The sequence below is a fragment of the Rhododendron vialii genome, chromosome 2a (genome assembly GCF_030253575.1).
Source record: "Rhododendron vialii isolate Sample 1 chromosome 2a, ASM3025357v1".
Taxonomy (NCBI): domain Eukaryota; kingdom Viridiplantae; phylum Streptophyta; class Magnoliopsida; order Ericales; family Ericaceae; genus Rhododendron; species Rhododendron vialii.
This window is the reverse complement of record NC_080558.1, coordinates 39,971,794-39,996,955: the sequence shown is the minus strand read 5'-3', so window position 1 is coordinate 39,996,955 and position 25,162 is coordinate 39,971,794. Positions and strand designations below refer to the sequence as shown.

Below are 25,162 nucleotides of genomic sequence, written 5' to 3'. Positions count from 1 at the left end.
AATGGAGAAAAAAACTAAAATCTTGTTTGTTTTGGAACCCAAGGGTGTGTGTTGTTCCTTAAGGACAACACGCGTGTTGGGCCTAAGTAATGGATGGCTCATATTGCATCACAACTGAACAATAATGGACGATCGAGATCTGTTCGGTCGAGATGCAATTTGAACCGTCTATTACCGAGTATGAACAACCCAGATTGACCCAACACATAAAAACAACAAATTTTGAAATTTTAGGCACGATCTCCGATAAATTATCACTGTCTATCTCCATCCACTCCACTTGTTATTACTACCCTTAAAAATCTCTCCCAAAATCCGGACGGAAGCCAGGGACCAGAATGAGAAGCGGGTTGCTTTTGATAGCCGCCGAGGACCCCAAAAGAAGGGAATTGCAAGGTACAAAAAAAATTTATCTCGAAAACAGCAATCAATGGTTGAGAATCACTTTGATAATTGTGTCACACACATCAAAGTAAATCTCAACCACTGATTAATCTTTTCGGGGTAGTTTCGGGATAATTTTTCGTTCTCCCTAGCATTTCTGCCAAAAGAAACGCACGAGGATAATACTCCAGCTTATGTCCACGTGTCATGATCCAATACGTCATTCCCTTAACAGAATATTCAACGAACGCCCTTCATTTTTGAATTCATCTAGTCAAGTAAACGCCTCTCTCTCTCTCTAAGAATGCCGGCGACGGACCTCCTCCGCATCTCTCTCTCCCCCCACCCCAACCTCACCTCCACCCGCCTCTCTCACTCCAATGGACTCTTCCTTCAACGACGCCCCACCAATTTCTCCCCCCGACCAATCAACCGCAAATCACCCAACATCATCCTCGCAAAGGCGGCACCACAGCTCCAACAGAAACTACAACCGCACGCCGAAACGCCGTCGTCCTCAGTCCTCCTCGACGTAACCGGCATGATGTGCGCCGGCTGCGCCTCCCGCGTCAGATCAATCCTCTCCTCCGACCACAGAGTCGACTCCGTGGCAGTCAACCTGCTGACCGCCACGGCCGCGGTTCGGTTGAGAGAAATCGGGCGAAACGCGGTGGGGGAGGAACTGGCGAGGCGGCTGACGGAGTGCGGGTTTCCGACGGAGACTAGGGTTTCGGGGGCGGGGGTGGAGGAGAAGGTGAGGAAGTGGAAGGAGATGGTGGGGAAGAAGGAGGAGTTGCTGGCGGAGAGCCGGAACCGGGTGGTTTTCGCTTGGACTCTGGTGGCGCTGTGTTGCGGGTCTCATGCTTCTCATGTTTTGCATTCTCTTGGGATTCATGTTGCTCATGGTAAGTAAGGTGCAGTTAAATTCGCAAGAGTTTTACTTTTACCCCCTTTGTTTCCTTTCCGCTATATTATTGGACTACAGGTACGGCTGCAAACGACGAGCAGCTCGTGGCTCGGCTCTTTAGTAATTTGAGTCGAGCTTGAGTTTTGCGCTCGTTTACTAAACTAGCCAAACTCGCTACTCAAAAGCTCAGCTCGTTTGTATAGGCTTGACTCGTTTAAAGAAACTTGTTAAGTAAATTAGTTAGGTTCAGCTCCATGCTCGGCTCATTTACACCCCTAACTACAAGCTAATGGCAAAAGTCAAATTGTTTCCGTTAAATGAGAGTATTTTAATTGATGCATGTGAGAAGAATGACCAGCTCAAAAATCTATTAAAAAAAATGAGCTTCAGTCTATTTAGTTTAGTGAAAACGCCCTAGAGCTATTGATTTTCTATCTAATTCATTCTCTAATATAGTCTAATTTTGGATTCCCCCTCTATTTATTACTCCCAGTTATTGTTCTTTTCAAAATAGCAAAGAACTTGTTGTGCTCAATTACAAACAATTTATTCATCAGAAACTCATGTTTTTCTAGGGACAATGTTATTTTGGTGGTTGTTTTTCGCCGATCAAAAAATAAAAAAACATTTTGGTTGTGTTTCTTTAAATTGAGGTATAATGTTCTTAATTGTATTATAAGAAGCAAAACAGTAAATTTGTGCCTGACATCCTGTTCATACACAGTATGTATTCAACTTACAATAGGCGGTAAATCTTCTTCATTAACCACCAAATAAAAAATGATAACGAGCCTCAATGTTGACCCCAGTACTGGTATAGTAGCTGTTGTTCGTTAAATAGACTGGGATCCGAAATTAGACTAAGGATGAAATAAAAAGAAATTGAGTAGTTGGGGGGGATAAGTAAAATTTAGCCTAAATTCACAATGAATGGTTTCAAATGGGCTGGGCTATGGTGGCATGACCTATTTATTCCGGACCAAATTCTCATTCTAGCCCGACCCCATTATTAATCGTGTCGTGCCGTGTTAGAATAATGTAGGTTCAGCTTGGCCCCAGACAGAGGCACATCAATGATTGTGTTTTGCATGCCCGGGCCTTGCCCGTCCCAGTTTACACCTATATTAATATAACTATATGTACACAAACTGTTGTACATATATTGCACTGTTTGCTAGTTGAGATTAAGATGGAGTGGAGTGCGTACCCTATAAAAAGACAATTTGTTGGGATAATCCCACTTTTGTTGTGTATGCATACAAATAACGATACAAGTGCATCTCTAATGTTCTAGCCAAATGTCATTGCCCAAGTTATTTTTTGTCTCAAAATGTCATTTTTGGCTATAATGTTCCAATTATTGACATGCCATTTTGGCAAAATCAATTCTTATATTTAAATTTAGTGTCATGGAAACAACTTCTCCAAAGAGTCTTGGGATCATGATGAGGATTTCGCAGATATGGAAACTTTGGTTTTGACTTATCATGTCCAAATTTTGCGGCAAGATTCGGAAAGTCCAAATTTTGGCACACCAACAGAGAGGGATTTTTTGATGCTTTAAGCTGAAAAATAGGTTTGGGTTATTCCATAGTTGTCAGAATTGCGCAATTCACAAATTAATACGTAGGCAAATCAAGGTTTAACAGAATCGATGATGAACTGTACATTTCAGATTCAATTTTTTTGGCAAACCTAACTCTTGTTGCGTTTGATGAATCTGAAACTCCCTTTCCCCTTCATTTTTTGTTTTTTGAAAAAGTGAGAATATTACATCATAGAGTTTCAAGTTCGAAAGTATGTGTTCTGATGCAAAATTTGCCAATCGTTTGTAGATCATTTATTCTTATTCGGAGCTTCTTTTTTTTCCAGTCTTATTCGGAATTTCGGAGCATGTTGTGAACCCTTCTTTTTGTCATTTTTCCATAAGATTAAAATAATGATTCCTGGTATGTTTAGGGTTAAGATACCTTATTTTTGTGAATTTTCTATTAGTTAGTTTGGTGAAATTTCCATAGTCACCTACTAGGCTATGTAATCATTGATTAAAACATACTTTTAGCTAAGCTTTCATTTTTATGATGAACATTTACTATCTATATGCATACATTTGTATTTTTCTACTATGACCCAATCTTTACGATTCACGATTCGAGTCGATTCTTGATTAAAAAAAAGGACCATTTTGATGCACGATTTGACCAGCTTGGGTAAGACACTTCCAGCTTCCCATTGGAGATGCTCTAAGGTGGAATTGAATTTGGCATTTTTTCATTAGTGTTTTGGAAGTACCTTTTTTTAAATAGGGAGAGAGAAAATTATTGTAGTTTTGCTTTTCATTAGCAAGAAAAATTCTGTCAAATTTGAAGGAACCAATTTTATTCTAATGACTGCGAAATGGCTGAATATTATTTTAAATATTATTTTGGTGTTTGTGTTTATTGGTTTAGGATCAATCTGGGAAGTACTTCATAATTCCTATGTGAAAGGTGGTCTGGCTTTGGGGGCTTTACTGGGACCAGGACGAGGTCAGTTGGACTGGCAATTTTTTTTTGCTTAATCTTTGTCTTCCATAAGTTTTATGTTCGAGGATTTAGTCCTCTCACCACACTCACTCTCATTTATTGAAAATAGATATTTGAAGTGATGGAATAGAGTTACACATAGATAACGTAAGATTATGAAGGCCACTGAAATTTTTCTTCCCATTTGATCTTTTGTCTTGGCCTCAGGCCAAGTCTGATCTTTGCTCTTCTGCTGTGGGAGGGACAAAGTAATGATTTATGCAATAAAATCATTTCTACCATTGAGCTATTTTGCCTATTTTCAATGGAAAGAGTTACTAGAGTTCCATCGCATAATATCGTTAAAGATTTCAATTCTACACTGTGCAGTCTTTCTATGTTTGGTGCTCAGAAGAGTCAAAGATGCAGGAAAGTCTGATATAATAGCTTTCTTTGTACTTACAAACAGCAAAGATACCCCTGACCTTGTCTCACCATTCTGTGGAACATTGTACAGAATATTACTAGTGTATAGTAACCATATCATCTGTTACTTTGCAGATTAGAAGGTCCATTCCTAGAAATATACAGTACGTTTGTATGTTGTGTATGTTGGCTCTTTGGCGTAAAATGTTGTTTGTAAGTTCCATTCAGTAAACTGATCGAATCAAACATGTACAGACTTGCTTTTTGATGGTATAAGGTCACTCGTGAGGGGATCACCAAATATGAATTCTCTTGTGGGATTTGGATCAATCGCTGCATTTATTATTAGTGCGGTAAGGCTTTTTCTAGATCCTGAGATTGAGATTTTCTTTTGGTCATGATGGTTTCAGTTTCCAGAGCATTCCTGATAAGCTCGTCTCTTGTAGGTTTCACTTCTTAACCCGCAGCTTGAATGGGATGCATCCTTCTTTGATGAACCGGTGATTTATTTTACTCTTCCTCTTTGAAATACTTTCAGATTAAGCTTTCTTCTACCTCTCCACCTGCTGTAAGTTGGAAGCTTTGTGCACTGGGGTACCCTTATTATGAGGATGACTGATTGAGAGATATATTGCTGGCATTTTCTATAAGTTCAAACTTCAAAGACTAGGAATTTAATTGAATAATTTCTTCGGAATATTTTTCTCATGCATGGTTACTGGTTTTTTAGCATGCAGGTAATGCTTCTTGGTTTTGTGCTTCTTGGGCGTTCTTTGGAAGAAAAAGCCAGGATTAAGGCATCCAGTGATATGAATGAACTCTTGGTAAGTCCAATGTGTCTCGCAAGTCAATTCTCTATAAGGTTGTGAATTTAGCACAGTATTTGTGCCCTCCCCTTGTTTAAAAAGTTTCTGCTTGGCATTGTATTTATTTGTATCTCTGTCAATGTTTTGTGTCATGTGTAGTGCATAATTCACTGTTCAATTTAATTATGACAGATATGTTTAGCTTAGTTTTCTTAAAGTTGCCGTGTATATACATTCACAGGAATGGTGTCTTAAAACGTTTATCTTAAACACTGCGTAGAAAGATATGACTCGAGTAAATTGATCTACAACGCATGACCCTAGTCCATCCTTCCAACGAGGCACTCATTTCCAAACATGTAGGCATAATTTTTCTAAAGAGAATACCAGTTACATGCTTAATTTGTAGAAATGTCTTTTTCTCAAGCCCTTCATATCATTTTTACTATGGTATTCTCTCACTACCTGTTCTTGATGGATTATCTTGTTCTCTTCCTTCTCTTCTCCCTGTTGCTATTTTTTTTTGGTCCTTAACATATAACCTCTTTGTGCTGGAATTAGCTGAATTGTAGCAACTTTTCTACAATGATGACATAAGTTAATGCTATATGTGTGCGGTGAAATTTCTAAATCACCCATTCCTTGGCTACACCGTATGTGTGGGCAGCGAGGAGGTGTGTATGGTTAAGAGATCAGAGTAATACGTGATCATTTTGATGAACATGCTAGTAACCACTGGGAAATGAGTAACCTTTCTTAAAATTATTATATTGTTTTAAGTTAGGTTATATTCACATGTTTGGTCACAGAAAAGCTTCATCAGTATAACCTTATTGATGCTGATACAGGACTTCTGTTTTGCTTTTCTAATTTTTGAGATATTCTAGTTAATGTATGCATGGTATTAATGATATTTTGTGGGTAATCGTTAATGATATTGGTTTATTAAGCCATCAGTTAATTTGATGATCACCGCCCTTTGATCTCAATTTTTACTCTGGAATGAACTCTATGTCAATGTCTGTGTCAGAAAATTACATGGAGTTGATGTTCTGTACTTTAATGCCTGTGGTTCTCGCAAGCTTCTCTCTAACAAACTACCACTGGGTTTTTCTGCAGTCATTGATATCAACTAAGTCGCGACTTGTGATTACCCCATCAGAAAGTAACTCATCTGCTCGTAGTGTTCTTTGCTCTGATTCTATTTGCATTGAAGTCCCAACTGATGATATTCGAGTTGGAGACTCAGTGTTGGTTTTGCCTGGAGAAACAATACCTGTAGATGTAAGCTAATTCAATTGCATTTTTAAAATTTCTATTTCTTAAATCTCATGATGAAAACCCATGTCTGGAAAATTCTTACTGCGTATACCCTGTTGTGTTTTGTATTCACCTTTCATCACCAATTCAAAACGTAAATAATTTTCTATGCTAAACTGAGCCTGTATGGTCAAATGTGGTGTGCAGCGGTAGAGATCATGGGAGATGGAAAAAAAAATTTAGACTTACATGAGTACATCTACTTTACGTTGGTATTTGATGAAGATACTGATAAATTGGTACACATGAAGTTTAATGTGCTTGTTGTGTCGTTAACAGATTTCGTTTTGGTGCAACAGTGTGAAATTTAGGTGAATTAGACCATCTCTATTTGCAAATTCAACAATGCTCAGTAGCAGCAGAAGTTTAACTACTCTGTCTTTTATGTAGTGGTTAACTACCACTTGAAGCACAAAATCTGCCTACTTGCTTTATGAAATGGTTTAACCCTAAAATTGGACAGACCCTTATTTCTCAGTGTTTTTACACAAGTGTCCCTCGTTCCCTGTTTATAAATGCAGAAATTGATTTGGTATTATGAAATGCCTACACAGGGTATTGTTCTCGCAGGACGAAGTGTGGTGGATGAGTCCATGCTCAGTGGAGAGTCGCTTCCTGTATTTAAGGAAGAAGGCCTTAGGGTCTCATCTGGAACAATTAACTGGGTAAGACATAGATCTCTTATTTTGACATCTATCATTCAGGTCGACTTCGAATTTCCAAGTTTCTCTATGTCAGTAATTTCAATAGTTGGATCATTATATCTATCTTGGAGTGGAGCTACACCCCTATCTTGGGAAGTGCTACAATAAAATCCCCTATTTGGGTGTGCACTGCATGCAAGCTCTTGAATCACCTTAAATCCACAACATTTGTATAGAAATTCTTAACATTGGATTTAAATTGATGTCATCAACCCTAATTTCATAACTTTTTTATTAGAAATTCATAACATTTGCATAGGAAGTCACACTATTTGCATAAAAACGCATAATGTGAAGACAAAAGTCATAACCTATAAATGCTATGGATTCAAGGTTGTCATGATTGTATCAGCAAATGTTATGAATTTCCATGCCGAAGTGGAGAAATTCAAGTGTTCTACGATTCACTGGTTCGATTGTAGTTGGTCGAATTTGACGGTCGGATTTCTAATTTCTAAGTTAGCACGTTTAGGACATATCCTAGGTCTCACGAGCATGAATGCCAAGTTCGGTAGTTGTAGACATAAATTTTGAACTGTAGAATTTACCCACACTTCAAAATCTATATCTCAATATCCACGGTTCAAGCGAACAGTGTTGATTGTTTATATGTAGGCTCCTATTTCCGATTTGGATTTCAAATCATTAATTACATACTACAAAAGTAAAACCTCCGATTAATGAAGAATAAAGAACAGGAAACAGACTAGAACAATTTAATTTTATTGATGATTGGGGTTCAAAACCCTTGTTTACGTCAAAACAGAGAATATTTGATACATTTAGAGGGATTGGAACCCTTTACCTATCACTTAGTATGCTTACTCTTATTGATCTTCGAAGTTTGCTGAAGATTGCAGGTGGTAGTGAGCGAGTAGGTTGCTTGGTGGTTGTACATTGTAGTGGTTTTGCTTGAATGGAGTATATCTTCTCTCTCTCTGTATATTTTCTACGTTGAGGGAGAAGAGGTGTGTATAGCTTCTATGTTTGGGCGGAGAGTGTGATGGTAAAGAGTTGAGAGTTCTGGCGAAGAGTTGAGAGATGAGGTCTGAGGTCTGAAGTCCCTTCCTTTGATGATGGACCTCATATTTATAGGGACTTTCTTCATCAGATGCTTGGCTGCCAAATAATTCCTTTGAATTTGAATAGTTGTTGCCAGAGGATAGGATGATATTATATCTTCTCAGTCTCTTCAAATTTTGAATGTTGGTTGCATCAGATGGCATCCACCTTGGAATATTCTTCTGCTTCCACATAAGTGTTTCTTGGGCTCTACGTAACACCTGATTTGAGACTACGTGAACCCATATTTGGTTTGTAGGGCTTGCGAAATGCGGGCCTACATGGTTCAAACGAATATTTGATTTGTAGGCCCTAAGAAATGCAGGCCTACATGGTTCAACTGATTTGTAATCTTCCGCAGGCCGATACACTCGTTAGGCTTGTCGGGCCAACATGTGTTCGTTGATTCGCAGGCTCGCTGAGTCAACATGCTCTTTATACGCCTTTAAGTCTGCAAGCCCAACATATGATACATTGATGATATTCATCAATCTTTGGTTGAAATTTATGTGCCAACAGTAGTGTTTTTAGGGTTACAACGAATTGCTCAGTACACCTAAAGGCATGTTTAACAATACAAGGGAATGATAATCAATAATTAAACTACACTAATCGATGATAGATTAGTAAACCTGATTATGAAGGTTGGGGTGTCAATATTATGGTTATTACCTCCTTTCTTTAAGAAAAGAAATAGGTTTATATTTCCATCATTAATGATTGTTTTGTTGAGTGTCTTAGCTTTAATTGTTCAGACTTCTTGTGCTCTAGTACCATATTTTTTTCTCCTCTATCATGTTTTAGTTGGGGTCATCAATCTTGCAAACCACATTAGGCTTTAGGGATCTTAGGTGTTAGTTGGGTGGCTTTGTCAGCTTGGAAATAGTTACGTCCCTTTTCTTTTTATTTATATATATTTTTTTTTTTTGGGAGAGAGAAGAAGACACACACTCACACAAACATTCAGAGAGAGAGAGAGATTTGGCAGAAGTGTTGATAGCCCTAGTGACTTCGAATATGTTTGACATTTCAGTTCCAAATTGTGTTAACCACCGAGTTGTTGGCGACGGGAATAAGTTTAGTATTTACCCTATCGGGACATCCCCTCATGCGTGACTAAGCTCTCCTCCATAAGCAGGCTAAACGCATCCGAGTATTATTGATTACCAGGTTGGTGTTGAGTTCTGAATACCAGTAATAGGAAGGTTTGATAACATATCGACTGTTATCCCCAATGCATCTGAAGGGTTAAGTTGTTAGAGATAGGGTAACTTTATCACCTGTACTCTTAGTAAGTGATATTCTGTCTAATAAAAATATTAGTGGGGAAACCATGCACGTCAACTGAACAAGCCCTAATCGCAATTGAGGTCAGCTACATGCTCTACCTTGATTAAGTCTAACACAATTATATACTTTTTACAATCGCTACCTACATCTTTCTTTTCATTTCCTCTCGTTCTCTAGGTGCTTTATACCTTTACCATGTCACTGTTTGTTGGTCCACATTGCATATAGAAAACAACCTCGATCAATGGCCTTTCACTTCATCTTCAATAGAATCAATACATAGACTTCTGACTCTCATGACACCATATATTGGCTACCACTGTATTATTAATCCATCAACTTCTTGGCCAGTGAGGCCAAGTGAAAAATAGACACCGATAGATGCACTTATGGATACTTTTTAGAAGTGAAATGCATGTGCATGTTTCATTTGATGTTTCAGTGGTTGCAATTTCTGAAACAAGAAAGCAACTTTTTTTCCCCTTTCAGGATGGTCCTTTGAGGATTGAAGCCTCTTCGACTGGCTCCAACTCAACTATAGCCAAGATTGTTTCTATGGTCAGTAACCATTTCTTTGATGGCAGACATTTAAGTAACACGGGTAACATATCTTCCTGTGTATGTTGCCTTTCTGCTGTTGTGGCATGTAACATACTTGGTTTTTTTTTTTTTTTTTTAAATTTGTTAAACGGTGTGAAGGATTACATTCAAATACCCTTATCTTGGCTAAATCTACTTACATTTCGTATATGTCACAACTGGAATGCAGGAAATTTGTAGATGTAGTTGACCTATGTCTGAGCTTGTCAGATTTGCATCGTCTGTTTCTTATGAAACCTTCCATATCCTGATTTCAGGTTGAGGATGCTCAAGGCCATGAAGCACCTATACAACGGCTTGCAGATACAATTGCTGGGCCGTTTGTGTACACTGTGATGACTTTATCAGCTGTGACATTTGCCTTCTGGTAAGCATTTGCTTGTTTACTGTTTCCTGATGCAGTGAAGGCAATTAAGGACTCTTTTAAAATGGAGATGGAAGCCGAAATCTAATGGAGATCATGGGGAAATATATGGAGATTATCGATGAAGCACCAACATGCCTAGAGGTCACCATATCCGTGTCCAACACGCCGAGGACACGCGATACGCCGGGGACATTCCAAAATAAGGGTGACACACTACGTGGTGTGTCGAATTACTTTAATTGACTTTTTTAACAGGCTACATGGCTTGGACATGGGGGCACCAAAGGGACACGCATGGGGACACGGCATGCTTAAACATGCAATTTTTTATATTTCTTTTTGGGAGTAAATATGTATTACTTCAATTATTTTGGGTTAATAGTGGCATACAATTTATAAAACACAATACTTACATCCATTAAACCCTCTAACAATGGTTACAAGCCCTAAAAGTTGATCACTCCTGGTCTCTGTCTAGACTGTTCTTTGAGTAGATCGTCCCTCTCGATGAAGCCCTAAGCCAATCATCGACTCCCTCTCAATCGAAGCCCCTCCCTGTCAATATATATACAAATATAGTGCATCAGGATATGTACATATATGTGCCTATTAGTATTTAACAATATATAATACATGCAATATATTGTAATCAAATATACATACAAGTATATATAAGCATCAGTATACTATTTATACACGTATGTATGTACAAGTATAGTACATTTTATGTACAAACCCAGTATCTATTCTACTATATAATGGGAGAGCACCCTTTGGTGTAACCAAAATTTTGAAGCTCCATCACAAAAGTGTTTTCCTTTTTTAGTCCTACAGGAAAATGATAATAACCTTTTCGAAGCTTTCCATGTAGTAACCATCTGGGATAAAATTGTAAAAACACTCATAAAATATGTGTGTGTGTCCACCAAGAGTCCGGACAATCACCCAAGGTGATTCCTTTACTGCACTTGTGTGAAGTAGAGTTTATCACGTGCCTATCTTGTTCTTAGTTACCGCCTTATTAGTATCCCCAACTCTCTCGTACGGTCTTACTACAAATGAAATATTTTTTTGTCCTAAGTCAATATTTCTTGTCCCACTGGACATTGGAGCAAGTATTCTCTTCACGAGTACGCCATTTTTACGAAAATTCTCTGAAGCTACTATTTTTGTCTTACTTATCATTCAAGTTAGCCTTCCCTTCCTGATTATTAATTGGAGTATTTGCTAAAAAGGATTTTATATACTTACATGCTAAGGAGTTTGAATGTGAAGCCTAGTTACCTAAATTCTCTTTATCACTGCACTGGTAGGCAGTGTTCTAAAAGTCAGCCGCCTAGGCCAACTAGTCCCAGCTTAGGCGCTAGGCGGTGGTCCAACACCTAGATTAGGCAGCCGGCTAGTCGGTGCCTAGGTGCCTCTTTTCCACCAGACTAGCACCTAGCAATTTTTAGAACATTGCTGCATGTCTCTATTGAACTTCTATTGACTTGATCCCTGTGCATGTCCTCATAAACCTCACCACATATGTGGATGATTACTAATGAAACAAATTGAGAAGTCGAAAAGATATATTGTGTTTCCTGTACATGACAAACCATTAGGTTATGGAGGCAAATCCTATTTATTCCTAGGAATCATAAAGTGTTAACTACTCTTGGAAATAAGAACAATTGTGATACCTATAAATCTACACTAATATGGCATGTTCACTGTCTGGTCAATCAATTCAGTGGGATGCCAAAAACAAAAGCCAGAAGTTTTTGCATCTTCCGGTTTAATGTCATCGATCTTGAAACAAAACAAGAAAATGGATACGTATATAAACAACAGACACCATGGATAGTTTTCAGATGGTGTTATTTGTGCAATATTTATTCTTGTGGCTGCATTCTGGTTGTTAGTTACTTACAATTTGTGCTTAGGTACTACTTCGGAACTCACATCTTTCCAGATGTATTGCTTAATGATATTGCTGGGCCTGATGGAAATTCTTTGCTCCTAAGCTTGAAGCTTTCTGTGGATGTCTTGGTGAGTCTTATTGACTCTGCAAGCTGTATGCTGATAGTTTCTACTTTTTTTCCAACTTAATGTGCAAAGCTTTGCTTTGATGTCTATGTAACCCATTTTTGGCAGTAGCAGGTAGTGACGCTCTAAAAATATTTTGGGGTCTCTGTTTATTAATCGCTGGATTTATCCTCATTAGAGGAACCGTCCTAGTGAATGAAGATTAAAACTATGGACACAAACAGCTCTGTTTGAATCTGTTGTGGTAGGATAATGCAGTGGACAACTTCTAAGTAGTTTTTAGACAACCATCCTGGGACTTGAATAATTGTATTTTATGAATTTGGTTCCACCTTTTCCTTATTTTACTGTTTCCTATTTCTCTTCTCTATGTTTTCTTCTTTCTATTGCTCGAAGTCCTCCACTTCACTCGTAGTTTGCTACTCATGTTCCACCAGCTTCTTCTATTACTCGTAGTTATCTTCACAAAAAAGAAGGTTAAAACAAACTGCAACATGATAATTTCCTGGAAGGTTGGAAGGTGCCTGGCTTAGCAGCAAAGTTGCTGAAATCAAATGTAACGAAGTCGAGTAGCCAAGAATGGAGGAATATGCCTCTGATGCCTAAAATGGTGCTATGATCCAATAGTTTTTCCTATATATCCAGACCTGCTGCTCTTGTGGATGATGTGATGATGTTCTCTGTGCAAGTTTTTCTCTAATGAAGTTAGGGGGTACATATGTTTGTGTGACTTGGTAAAATTGGTTTCTGTTCCAGGTAGTCTCCTGTCCTTGTGCGCTGGGCCTTGCCACACCCACGGCAATTCTAGTCGGCACCTCTCTTGGTACATAATTAAACCTGGTCCCTTCTTTCTTTTGTTGTCGAAATGTTATCTGAGAAACCAAAATTGGACAGCAAACCAAGAATAAAGTTGCACTTATGTATGCATGTTACCTAACTTACCTTATCTTCATTTTGCTATAGATCTCTTGTTCTCGATGCTCTGATTTTCTCTGATGCAATACTTGTTTTGTATTGATGATTACCAAATTTTGAGGCATGTTAAGTGATTGGTAAATGTGTTGGTATTAGTTTGACGATCATTTCTTGCGTTGTGATGGAAAGAAATGCTCTTCCAGAGTAAACTGGTACAGTCCTTGAATATTAAATTACGCAATGACATATTTGCTGAACTGGTATAGTCTCATGAGTGATGACAGTTTCAAATCTGATCATTAGATGTAGGTGACTCCATTTGGATTTTGACAACATAGTTTGATTGCATTAACGTGATATTGCCAACTGTGCTATGGGGTGTTCTTGAGTAAACCCAAGTCTACTTATTTTGCGTAGTGTAATGGTTACGATGTTAGAAGCTATTAAGCAGGAGCATGGAGAAAGTATGCAAATTTTTTATGTCTTGTCAATCAGTGTATCTTTTCTTAGATGTAGGTACTGATATTCTTATGAAAGCTCCTACATTTATCCAATTTATCTGGCCGTAACAATATCTATATTTTCTATTGATCCTCATTTCATTGCTGCAATATATCCTTCTTACAAAATAACCTAATCCTTGAGCAGGAGCAAAACAAGGACTGCTCATCAGAGGAGGTGATGTACTGGAACACTTGGCTGGCGTTGATTTTGTCGCTTTAGACAAGGTGGCTCATCTTTCGCTAAATTATATTGCATTTGATGGCCAATACTTCTTGAAATTTTGCACAAATATCTTTAACTAATCTGAGCTGTAGCTCTAATTGTTAACCATACCACCACTGCAGACTGGCACCCTCACGGAAGGTAAACCTTCTGTGTCTGCTTTGGCAACTCTGGTTCACGATGAATCAGAAATGCTCCGTATCGCTGCTGCGGTTGAGAGAACAGCATCACATCCAATTGCAAAGGCTATTGTAACGAAAGCAGAGTTATTAAATTTGAATATCCCCAGTACAAAAGGACAGTTAACAGAACCGGGTTTTGGATCATTAGCAGAAGTAGATGGACTTTTGGTTGCAGTGGGTTCTATGCAATGGGTTCATGAACGTTTCCAGCAAAAAGCAAACATGCCCGAGCTAATGAGTCTGGAACAGGCTTTGATGCATCAACCTTCGGACCGTAACTCATCAGACTATTCAAATATGGTAGTTTATGTTGGACGTGAAGAGGAGGGCATCATAGGTGCTATTGCAATATCTGATAGTCTACGTCATGATGCTTTATCTACTATAAACAGGTACTATCTTCTTTTGTATAAAAAAGTTGTGCTAGATCCATGAACTGCTAACAAGTATGGCGCAGCCTAGGACAGTAACCTTAGGCTTTGATATAGCCTATGTTTGAAGCTGTTAAATTGATAACATCCAACTCATCGGAGGGATTACCTATACACTAAACAAGCTCCATCACAAATGGCCAGACTTCTCTGTAAGGGGGCCAAATATGCAAGGGAAATTAAACCAAACCAAACTACACATTTTTCCCATTATATGAGAATGGCCAAGCATGGGAACTATTATCTATTGTTAATTGACAAGTAGGCAGTGATATTTGAACACATACTCTATTGCGTGCCCTGATAACATGTTGAACTGCTGGCCACCAACTAATCTAAAAGCTTAAGTAATAGAGGCGAAACTATATCCTAAACTATCAAGTCTCAAAAGCAACATAGCTATGTAATCATATGGCTCCTGCTCATATTTCGATGTGATGTATTGACTTATTTAGTCATTCTACATTCTTGCTGAAAACAGATTGTTTAACCCAATGCCAAAGAAAGGACTGGTTCATGCTTTGTAGGTAGATAACTAAATTTGTAGCTAAATCCATCACGTTTATATACTGACCAGAAATTTCTTCTTGCTCTTCTTTTCATGTGATTAGCCTATTGCCTGTATCCTTATATACGGTTTTTTTCCCTGGTTGGAAGGCTTTGTCGCAAGGGAATTCAAACAGTTCTCTTATCAGGAGACAGGGAAGAGGCAGTCGCAAGTATAGCCAAGACAGTTGGAATAGGAAGTGAATTTGTCCATGCATCCATGACTCCACAGCAGAAAACTGGTGTCATATCAACTTTACAAGCTTCAGGTCATCGTGTGGCTATGGTAATCTATTCAATCAGGCTAATTGTTTCTTTGGAATCCTATTTGAACAAGACATAATTTGATTTTTACGGTACTCTCTTGTGTGGCATATATCTTACACCTTGAATTGTGCTTTGATTCTCTTGTTAATAACTCGGACTTGTTGGCATACTAATGAAACACCTTTGACAAGGTAATTCAGCTGTTACCTGGTGTTTCAAATGAAGATGTTAAATGAGCTGCTGCTAATTGGGTTTTGCTGAACAATTAGAGCTACAAAATGTGTCTAACACTAAATAGTTCACCATTTCCATTTTGAAATGCTTTATCTCCTCAAAGCTTTGGGCCATTCAATTGGCTTGGTTTGGAGGAGATAACCTAGACAGCAATTGCGGTCCCTCTATATTATAAATCATTCGCTGGCTTGGTCATATGATGCCTATTTGTTATTGCTTGTGTATAGAAAAGCTTTAGGCATAAGAGTTTTTATATTACTAGCTCTACTTTGTGAGCAACCAATTCATTGTAGTAGAGTATTATACAACCAGAAGAAACTACATCTAATACTGACATGTTCGGGTACCTTTGAAGGTGGGTGATGGCATTAACGATGCACCGTCTTTGGCCCATGCCGATGTTGGGATTGCTTTGCAAATTGACGCTCAAGAAAATGCTGCATCAAATACAGCATCCATCATTCTACTTGGAAACAAACTTTCACAGGTCTGTAGTTTTACTTTCTGCCTTACTGAATAAATTCTGCATCAAAGACTGCCAGATTCATAGCAGGCTATAAAGAATAAACTATGAGGACAAGGGGTGTCTGATTTGGCCAGAGATCAAGTCCCAAGGGAAGGATGCAGAAAACATAAATAACAAACTTCACTATGTCAAGCTAATGCAAATTACACCGTAATGAAGAAACATTTGTGGTTTCTCCCTAAGAACTGAGATGTGTGACGATGGTAAAATGACTACATTTTCATGTTGTAGACAGCGTCAGCATCCTATGTCAGTATGTTCATGCTGCACATACAATGACATTATGCTTTCAATAGCTTTCCAAGGACAGAGTTTTCTGAAAGGATAAAAGTTTTTTAAGTTACCTAAGTTATGCTATGTCATTCTACTTAAACATTTTCTTGTTAGTAAATTGGAAATATGAGTTATTTAGGAGTCATTTTCTTTTCCTTCAAGGTTGATTTTTTTTGCTTTAGGAAAGTAGGCCCTCTTAGTATGATTTAGATAAGTCTATATGTGCTATTGCAATAACTTCCCAACATTCATGTTTCACTTAGCAAATTGAGAACATATTTCCTTTGAGAAATAGATGCCATGACGTGACTGGCCACTTTAATAGCAAAAAATATCTTAATTGTCCCAGATATTTGGTATGAAACTGATTCTGCGAAATCAATATTAGTTTCTGATACCATTAACATTAATTAGAAATAGGTTGTAAAGTACACGATCTCTTACTCTTCCATATATGGGAACATCTAAGTCTTGTGGTGGAGAATGAGAGAGCTTGATGACTTGGATTCTGTGACAAGTGATCACTTGGTGAAGTAGACAAGTTATGTGAATCAACTTGTGCACAATGAGGAAAAGATAGTGGCTCAACAATGTTATTAGAAACAGGTGATGACGAAGTCGGACCGGGAGAAACCATACTAAGGAGGAGAGGAAAATCACTTGTAAGATCACTAGCAGAAAGATTATCAGAATAGTATGGATTAGGCTTGAAGAAAGTAACATCTTTACAAATAAAAAACCAATGTAAAACTGTGATGTAGAACACGTAGAGGCCCAATTCCATGATCAGCTGGACCAAGCCAAGTCCCGGAAGCCCAAACGGTGTTTAATTTTAGATTACCCAAATTGGCAAAATTTAGACGAGTTCGGAATAGGCCCAAACTTGGTGGGCTGACTTATTTTCGTGCTCCGGTCAAGGCTCACCACCCTAAGTTTGTGAGCCCTAGTGTTTTTTGGCCTAATTTCTTCGTTTAGGCCTTCAATTGCGTTATTTTGCCGTTTTAGGAAAGATTTGTTTCGTTAATAACTCTTAGACCGTAATTCCTTTTAAGTTGATTCTTTTTGGGAAAGTCTTGTTTTTTCTTTCCCGTTTTCAATTTTAGAAAAAGCCCCAAATTCTGGGACTTTCTATTTTCCAAGTTTACTTTTAAGGTTTCTAGGGTTTCGGCCTATATAAGGGTTTGTAACATAGAGTTTATGGAACTTTTTGTCAATAATATTGCAGAGTTTCTCTCTTTCTTCCTTGTGCCCAAGGTTTGCTCGTTGCGACGAGTTGTTTATCTCGTTTGGACTAGTACGCTAACCAGTCTCTCGTGAATTCCGCTATGCGAACTAGTCTCACGTGAATTCCGCTACGTCAAACTGGACGATAACATTGGTAGCTATGTAGCACGGATACGAACATGGACATGGGACACGTGATTTCTAGAAATGGGGAAGCGGATACGGCAGGGGACATGTTAAAAGTAAATAAATAACTAACACTTATGTTGAACCTATGGAAATGTAGTTGTATGTAGAAGCATGAAATATCAACATGTATACATCGTATTACGTTTTTAACCCAAAAAATTGAAGTAATACACATTTACCCTGAGTTTTTTTTTTTATTTTTAAATTACATATTTAACGCCAGTCGTGTTCCTATGTGTGTCATAAGAAGAGAACTAGCCTTTGCTTGTGTTGGGAAACGCCACTCAATCACTAAATAAATTCTCACAAAATCAACTTAATTTAATAAAAAGGTTATGTTAAAGCATCAAAATCAAAATCAATTGATAATGAGTAGAGAGGCTCCCCAGACAGGCTCATATACTAGTGTAATTACCCGATGTAGAACAAACTCCAACACTCCCTCGCACGTGGAGAGGTAAACATACGATCCATAACACTTGGATCACAACAAACAACGGTGCACTTATGGCACAAACAAGGGGAAACAAATTCTCCAAAACCCTAGCTCTGGCAATGAGTGGACAGCTCGCCCAGGCTCATATACTAGTTTTAGAAGAGATAATTAACCGATGTGGGACAAACTCCAACAGGTTACCAACTATTACCTGCATATTTACAAGGTGCTATGCTGTGTATTACGAGCAGGGTTAGTTTCTGGGCTAGGAATCCGTAGCTGTGAAGGTAAGAATATTATATTTTTACCTACCAGTTTGTTCTAAACAGAGTAAAGACCCATAGCATAAATTTGATCCATAACAAGACCCATGAGCGATTCCCACAGCCCATGACCAAAGATACGAAATTGCCAATACACCTGTAACATCTATAGCTGTATGAAATGCTGGTAATCTGTCCAGAAACAGTCAAATGTGTGCGGCACATTAAAATGAGACTCAAACTGAGTCTATATGGTATTCTATGTGTGTTCCGGGCAGGTGGTAGATGCAATGGATCTTGCCCAAGCAACAATGAGGAAAGTTCATCAAAATTTGTCATGGGCTGTAGCATATAATGTTGTGGCCATCCCCATTGCAGCTGGTTTGCTACTTCCCCAATTTGATTTTGCGATGACACCTTCTCTTTCAGGTAAGCAACCATCATTGTTCTTGTAATCTTGGTTTTTGGTGAATTCCTTTTTTTGCTAAATATCTTCATTTTGTTTTGTTTCTTTCTTTTGTATTTTTCTTGGCAGACGTCATGCCCCTTGTTTCTCTTGTACCCTCATTTAGTATTCATATTTACTTGTACTGCTACTTATCAAAAACAGAAAAAGAAAGAGAAGTTATTAGCTAGGACACTCCCTCAGGTTTTCTTAGTAACAATCTCCCTTGCACAGTTGTCGAATAGGAATTCTTAATAAAGGTTTCGTTGTTTTAATCATTTTATCCTTGTTGGAATGAGCCTATCTATCCCAAAAAACACATTATAGTAAAGAGAGACCCGATGTACTTGATGACAATCCCCACTGGCAAACTTAAGGCATACCTGACTGGTCACAGTTTGCCATCAACTTAAGAGATGTTACAGATTGAGGATTGACTGATTGGACTTACCACATCAACCTGGGTAACCATAACGTCACATTTTCGCAATCTCATAGGCTAGCTTGCTCTCCACTCCTCGCAGTTTTTCAAAACGTCCAGCGGTGGCCATGCATGTACTGAACAGTGTGTGGGTTCAATAAAACTTTCTCAATCATGAAGATGAAAGTAACAAGAACTATAAAATGATACAAACAATGGATTTTGTAAAGCTTTTTGATCACCGTAATCCTTCAAGGTTCTCTTGAATATTGCTATAGTGCTTCTGCAAAACAAATATGACATAATATATTCAAAATGGATGGTTTACTAGTTATAACTTATAAATATAAAACGACGAAATGGAAATTTCCAAAGGTTCTTTAATAATTACCTTTGGTCAAAAGGCGAGAACACTGAAACAGTCCACCTACCATTAGGTTACTAACCATTTCACATGCCTTAAATCACGATGACTCAAATCCACTGTCTTACTTTACAATTCTATTTTGAAATTAAATTCTTTCCACTAGAAACGGTGGGTTTTCCGCCACCACCGTTGTGGGTTCCACCGTGCGTTTCTTGTTGTAATCTGAACCAACCATTTTGTAAGGCCCACAAAGTAGTATATCCACGCAAAAAATCAGTTTGATTGGACATCGATATATATAGTTGAATTTTAGTTTGTCAAATTGATGGTCTGATTCTGTAAAGTTAAATTGTCCATGACTATCTATTTTATAAACCAAAATTCATATTTTGATACATCTATCGTTGTCCGATCAAGCTAATTTTTTGAACGAATGCACTCCACTACAGCCCTACAAGATATAGCTTCAATAGACGCACTGTGGGCTCATAATGACGGTGGTAGAAAATCCGTAGTTTCCACCGCCGACCGAAGGAATTTCTAGTTTTGAGAGGGCACCAGGACATCATTAGTGCTTCCCGAACAGTTTGCTAGGAGTAATATTTTGCAATAATGTGGTGTTTTTCCTTCTTTTTTTTCCTTTGTATTTGCAGGTGGGTTGATGGCATTGAGCTCAATATTTGTCGTTTCCAACTCACTGCTCCTGCAGCTCCATGGTTCTCAGAGGAACAAAAGAAAAGAGTTGAGGTCGCAAACCACCCCCCTCAAATTCGAGGCGAAAATCTAAAAACGTTTGCTTATAAACAACATACAAATCCTTGTTAATTTTGAGGCTACCTCTGTTGATAGAGTGAGAAACTCGTGAGGTGGTAATTTTTTTAGTTCACGTTAGAGTATATATAGGATCTTCGCGTTCAAGTAATAAGAGATGTTGAGAGTTGAAACTGTATGAACTTTGAACAAATTGGATTGGGCAAGAAATGTCAAAGGAATGGGGCACAAAGTGATGTTTCTAATTTCTGTTGTGTGGTCTTGAATTTGCGGAGGGAAATGAATAGGTAACCTCTGGTGGTTTTGAACGAAATATTGTGGGAAAAAGTAGTCATATACTGAAAGACGACATGGTCCAGCCAATGTTACCAAAATCTACCCAGGAATAGTGATAGCAATGGGTAGATCGGAGGTGGATATTGCGATATCAGGCTCTGATTCCCGAATCCACCCCGATCCCCGACGGAGATTTTGTTTGGTCCTCCATCTCTGCCCCAAACGGAAAACCGAGATTCTCGCAGAGATTCGTAGATCCGAATTTGAAAAAAAAAAACAGATTTTATTGGAAAATATCATTTTTTGTTTCCAGACCATTGACATAGCAAAATCAACACCAAATATGCATACAAGTTACAACTGATGAATCCTGAGTTCCAAACCCTTGTAAGCACATAATACATCCCACAACCGTATAGCACAAAAAACATGAAAACATTCCACAACTATTGCACGTTAACTTAGCCAAGCCACAATTTGCCAACCAGGTTCAAACTCAGCATCCAACAACACAATGTTGGGCTTCCATAGTTTCATAATACATAATTCCATAGTAGCAAAAAAAACAATTAGTAAGTTCATAATACATGATTCCAAAGTTCTTGAACCTCCGAAGAAATGAATACAACATTAAAAGCATATCACTCTCTAACAAAAAGCATCCATCCGAAGTCCAAAACTCCAAAGTTTCAAAATTCCATAGTACCACCTATGACATAAAATACAAACATATCACTCTCTACACAACCATGAACTCTTACCCATAACCCAATCAATCATCTACACATGTTACATCGGACATACACTCATCAACGTCCGTATCCTCATCATTAATAGTTGGAATCTCAACTTTGAAGAAAAATAAGACATATTTAAGAACAATCATTGTTATAGCATATTAGCAAAGAAAAAAAAAAGTATGAAAAAAAAGAACAAGTTATTAAAATTACCTCCATTCGCAAGGGCTGCCAACCAACTTTGACTGTACATTAATTTAATTTAATGCTTCCAAAGTCTTCATGTGAAGTCTATGACGATTTGGATTCACCACCTTACCACTAGTGCTGAAAGAGGAAGTCTATGACGACTTGGACACACCACCCTACCACTAGTGCTGAAAGAGGACTCTAATTACTTGTGTGGATTTCTTCATCACTTGACGTACCATGGAATGTGCGATTATCGTTGCGTGTAAATGCCCAAATATTTTATAATATCAAATGCAGTAGAATTATTTATTTATTTTTTGGATAGGCAATGCAGTAGAAGTTATTGTACTCGTATACTCCTATACTTACGAAGTATAGGTGTGCAAGAATTTTTTTTTATTTTTTGTTATAGGCAATGCAGTATAGGAATGTGCGATTATTGTTGCGTGTAAATACAGTTATTCTATATATACTCCTATACTAACGAAGTTGTTTAGTGGGCTAATACTACTTTAAGGCCCTGTTTTTGCTAACCAAAAAGTTATTGCAACTTTTTTGTTTTGTCTTTATTCAAAATTTTTTGTTGCATTTGTTAGTTTTGAGCCAAACTTTTGTGCATTATTGGTTCATCTCGTCGAGAGGGATCGAAAAGGGAAAAAATTAGGACTTTTACACAATTATTTTTCGAAATAATCAAGAAAAATCGAAAAAGTCAGACAAACTAATAATACATAAAAGTTTGGCGCAAAACTAACAAACACAAAATAAAAAATTTGAATAAAAACAAAATAAAAAAAAGTTGTAATGTTCAACTTTTAGATTAGCGAAAACACCCTTACTAATGTCATCCCCCAAAATTAACTATCACTTCAACATTTATTATTGTTACACCAAAATCCGTTAGCACTACACCTATAAAAACAATTATTCTTTAGCCCAACCAAATATGAAAATGAGAATGATATTGCACTCTTATCCATTCTAATTCTTTCTGTGTCCATTTTATTCTATAGAACCAAATATAACCTATTAAGTTTATGAGTGGATGAGGGTGTCGGTGCACCAAGTAGTAGTGCCCTTTCATTCTTTCCATCGTCCCTTTCACTTATAAAGATTATCCAAACTTTCTTTTCTTGTTCAAGAATTTAAAAATTTACTAGTCAATGTTCGATCACCATATTAATTAAGGAGTTGTTTCTTAAAATAAGAAAACCATAACTTCCACTCCTACCACATTTGATATAATATAGGAGCACAAACTGTCTGACAGGGGAGGTCAGGGCAATTTTAAAAAAAAAAATGTAGTAGAGGTTATGAGTACAATAAATTAGGGATTATAGGATGACAGGGGAGGTCAGTGCAATTTATAAAAAAAAATAAGGGATGTGTTTGAAATTGTTAGAAATCTCAGGAGAGGTGAGTGTAATTTGTCCTAAACCAAAACATGCTTTGCGCGCACACATATATATATGTGTATATATTAATGGATTGATATTGCTCGTCAAAAAATATATATATGTGAATATATGCTAATGGAAGCAACATGATTTGATACTTTCGAAATAGGCAAAAGATTTTTTTTCACATTATTTTGACTAGTGTCGCTTTCAATCACATTATTTGGACAATCTTTTGGGAGTTTTTAGAAGAAATTTGAACCTTTATTAATAGATTTTTTTTTATTTAAACAGGCAAAAATCGTCTCAACCTTTAAAAGTCTAACGATATAATGGAAATTTTTTTATTTTGTAAGATGTGCGTGAATGGTATTTTTTCTGTCATTTTCACTTTGGCTGGCATTATTTATTTGAGCTCCATTATTTTTATTTCTCCTGTATTTATAACTATCACGAATAACAAATTGGTCTTATGGTTTTTCTGAATCATAGTGCATCCAATTTACAAAGCCTTTGCTTTTTCTTTTTTCATTTTTTCCTTTAAACCAATTCATAGGTTGTTTTTCTTTCAAATTTCCATATTTTTTTTAGTGATAAATTGCCTTGGATTATTCCAATACATACCAAATACTAATATCTTAACCAATAAATATTAAGGAAAATGAAGGCTCAAGACGTGTTTTGATAATTAATACCCGTCAAGGATAAACTAAGAACATTTATTAATGCTGAAAATGTCCTTAGCGGATATTAATTATCAAAACACGTCTTTGGCCATCATTTTCTCTAAATATTATTGCTTATAACAACTCCCTCCCAAGTATGCGAAGACTTTTTTTTTTGTCAACTATACAAGGAGGCCCACGCAAGGAAACTGGAAGGCCCAACCTGAAAAGGGTCAAACTCCATTTAATTGGGCTGCAAAGAGAGGAATAGAAGATCCGCAGCTTTAGTCACATGACTTGTGTTCGTGCAAGAGCGGGAGCGCACGAATGCCAATGTTTCAAAAATATCCAAACTATCAAAATTTATTAGATCGAAAATTGCGAGAACAAGCGTAGAACAATGATTAAGAGCAGTGTGCGGTTATTGGTAAAATCAAAACCAAAGCCCAAACACTCATACCTAAGACCAAAATCATAAACAAAGCCGGCGGTTTTTCTTTTCATCTATTAAACCATAACCATAACCAAAACCGTAGATTATTAGTTTGGTTCGGTTTTTCACTCAAAATTGATGGTTAACATTTGTAAACACTCAACCTTAATCAACGAGACAAATGGGCAGAAAAAAATTAACAACACTGTAAAGTATAAGAGCCTATAAAAAAAATTAATATATAAATTATAAAAATGCAATTAACACAAAGTGAATCAATCTTTAAAACACAGACATTCAGGCATCAGAATACACAACAAAGCTGGAACTTAAAGAGTATAATAGTTATCCATGTAAGGGTAGTTTTCGTTTTTTTTTTTTGCAGTTCGGTTCGGTTTGGTGCGATTGTCAAATAAAATCGAAACCAAAAATGAACGGGCCTTTATAAAAAAAAAAAAAAGAAGTTAAAAACCAAAGCCATAACCATGGTTAAAAAAATCTGTCGAACCGTCTCGACAGGTTCAATTCGGTTAACCATCGGTTCGGTATAAATTATCATTGAATTTTTCTTTTGGGTGTACAATCACAACCATAAATACATACATATATACACAAACTCCCTCACATGTGAACTCTGCACTTAAATTTGTGAGACGGAGGGAGTAATATTTTACGGCCCTTTCCTTTTGTAAACCATAATAATAGCCACCACTGTGATTCGTGATCCACGTCCCCAAATGAATGAATGATTGTGATTTGAAATCATCGCATTTTCCGACAAAGGACACAATGACCAAAATTTACCATGTCCTTTGCATCTTCCATTGCCTTTTTTGTAAAACTAGTAC

General features: G+C 37.3%; 1 protein-coding gene across 3 annotated transcripts; it reads left to right on the top strand.

Moving 5' to 3' along the window:
• Window positions 1-637: 637 nt before the first annotated feature.
• On the top strand, window positions 638-20,859 carry LOC131314431 (copper-transporting ATPase PAA2, chloroplastic). 3 transcript variants are annotated; one of them, XM_058343046.1, is made up of 17 exons: window positions 640-1,289; window positions 3,742-3,819; window positions 4,477-4,574; window positions 4,668-4,721; window positions 4,959-5,045; window positions 6,147-6,311; window positions 6,902-7,012; window positions 9,893-9,961; window positions 10,261-10,370; window positions 12,296-12,401; window positions 13,155-13,221; window positions 13,962-14,041; window positions 14,162-14,613; window positions 15,310-15,484; window positions 16,055-16,186; window positions 18,889-19,039; window positions 20,497-20,859. In XM_058343046.1, the coding sequence occupies exons 1-17, from the start codon at window positions 689-691 to the stop codon at window positions 20,628-20,630; spliced, it is 2,670 nt and encodes an 889-aa protein (XP_058199029.1). In that variant the 5' UTR covers window positions 640-688; the 3' UTR covers window positions 20,631-20,859. The 3 variants fall into 3 exon arrangements, with proteins under 3 accessions (XP_058199039.1, XP_058199029.1, XP_058199047.1); XM_058343056.1 differs by lacking the exons at window positions 18,889-19,039; window positions 20,497-20,859 and adding an exon at window positions 18,544-18,860 and having other exon boundaries at window positions 638-1,289; XM_058343064.1 differs by lacking the exon at window positions 6,147-6,311.
• Window positions 20,860-25,162: the final 4,303 nt, after the last annotated feature.

What these genes read in the sequence shown, in the direction of transcription:
- LOC131314431 (XM_058343046.1), top strand. Translation starts at nt 689, where the DNA reads ATGCCGGCGACGGACCTCCTCCGCATCTCTCTCTCCCCCCACCCCAAC. An exon ending in CAGGTCATCGTGTGGCTATG is followed by an intron (nt 15,485 to 16,054) that starts GTAATCTATTCA and finishes GTACCTTTGAAG; the next exon opens with GTGGGTGATGGCATTAACGA. An exon ending in GATGACACCTTCTCTTTCAG is followed by an intron (nt 19,040 to 20,496) that starts GTAAGCAACCAT and finishes TTGTATTTGCAG; the next exon opens with GTGGGTTGATGGCATTGAGC.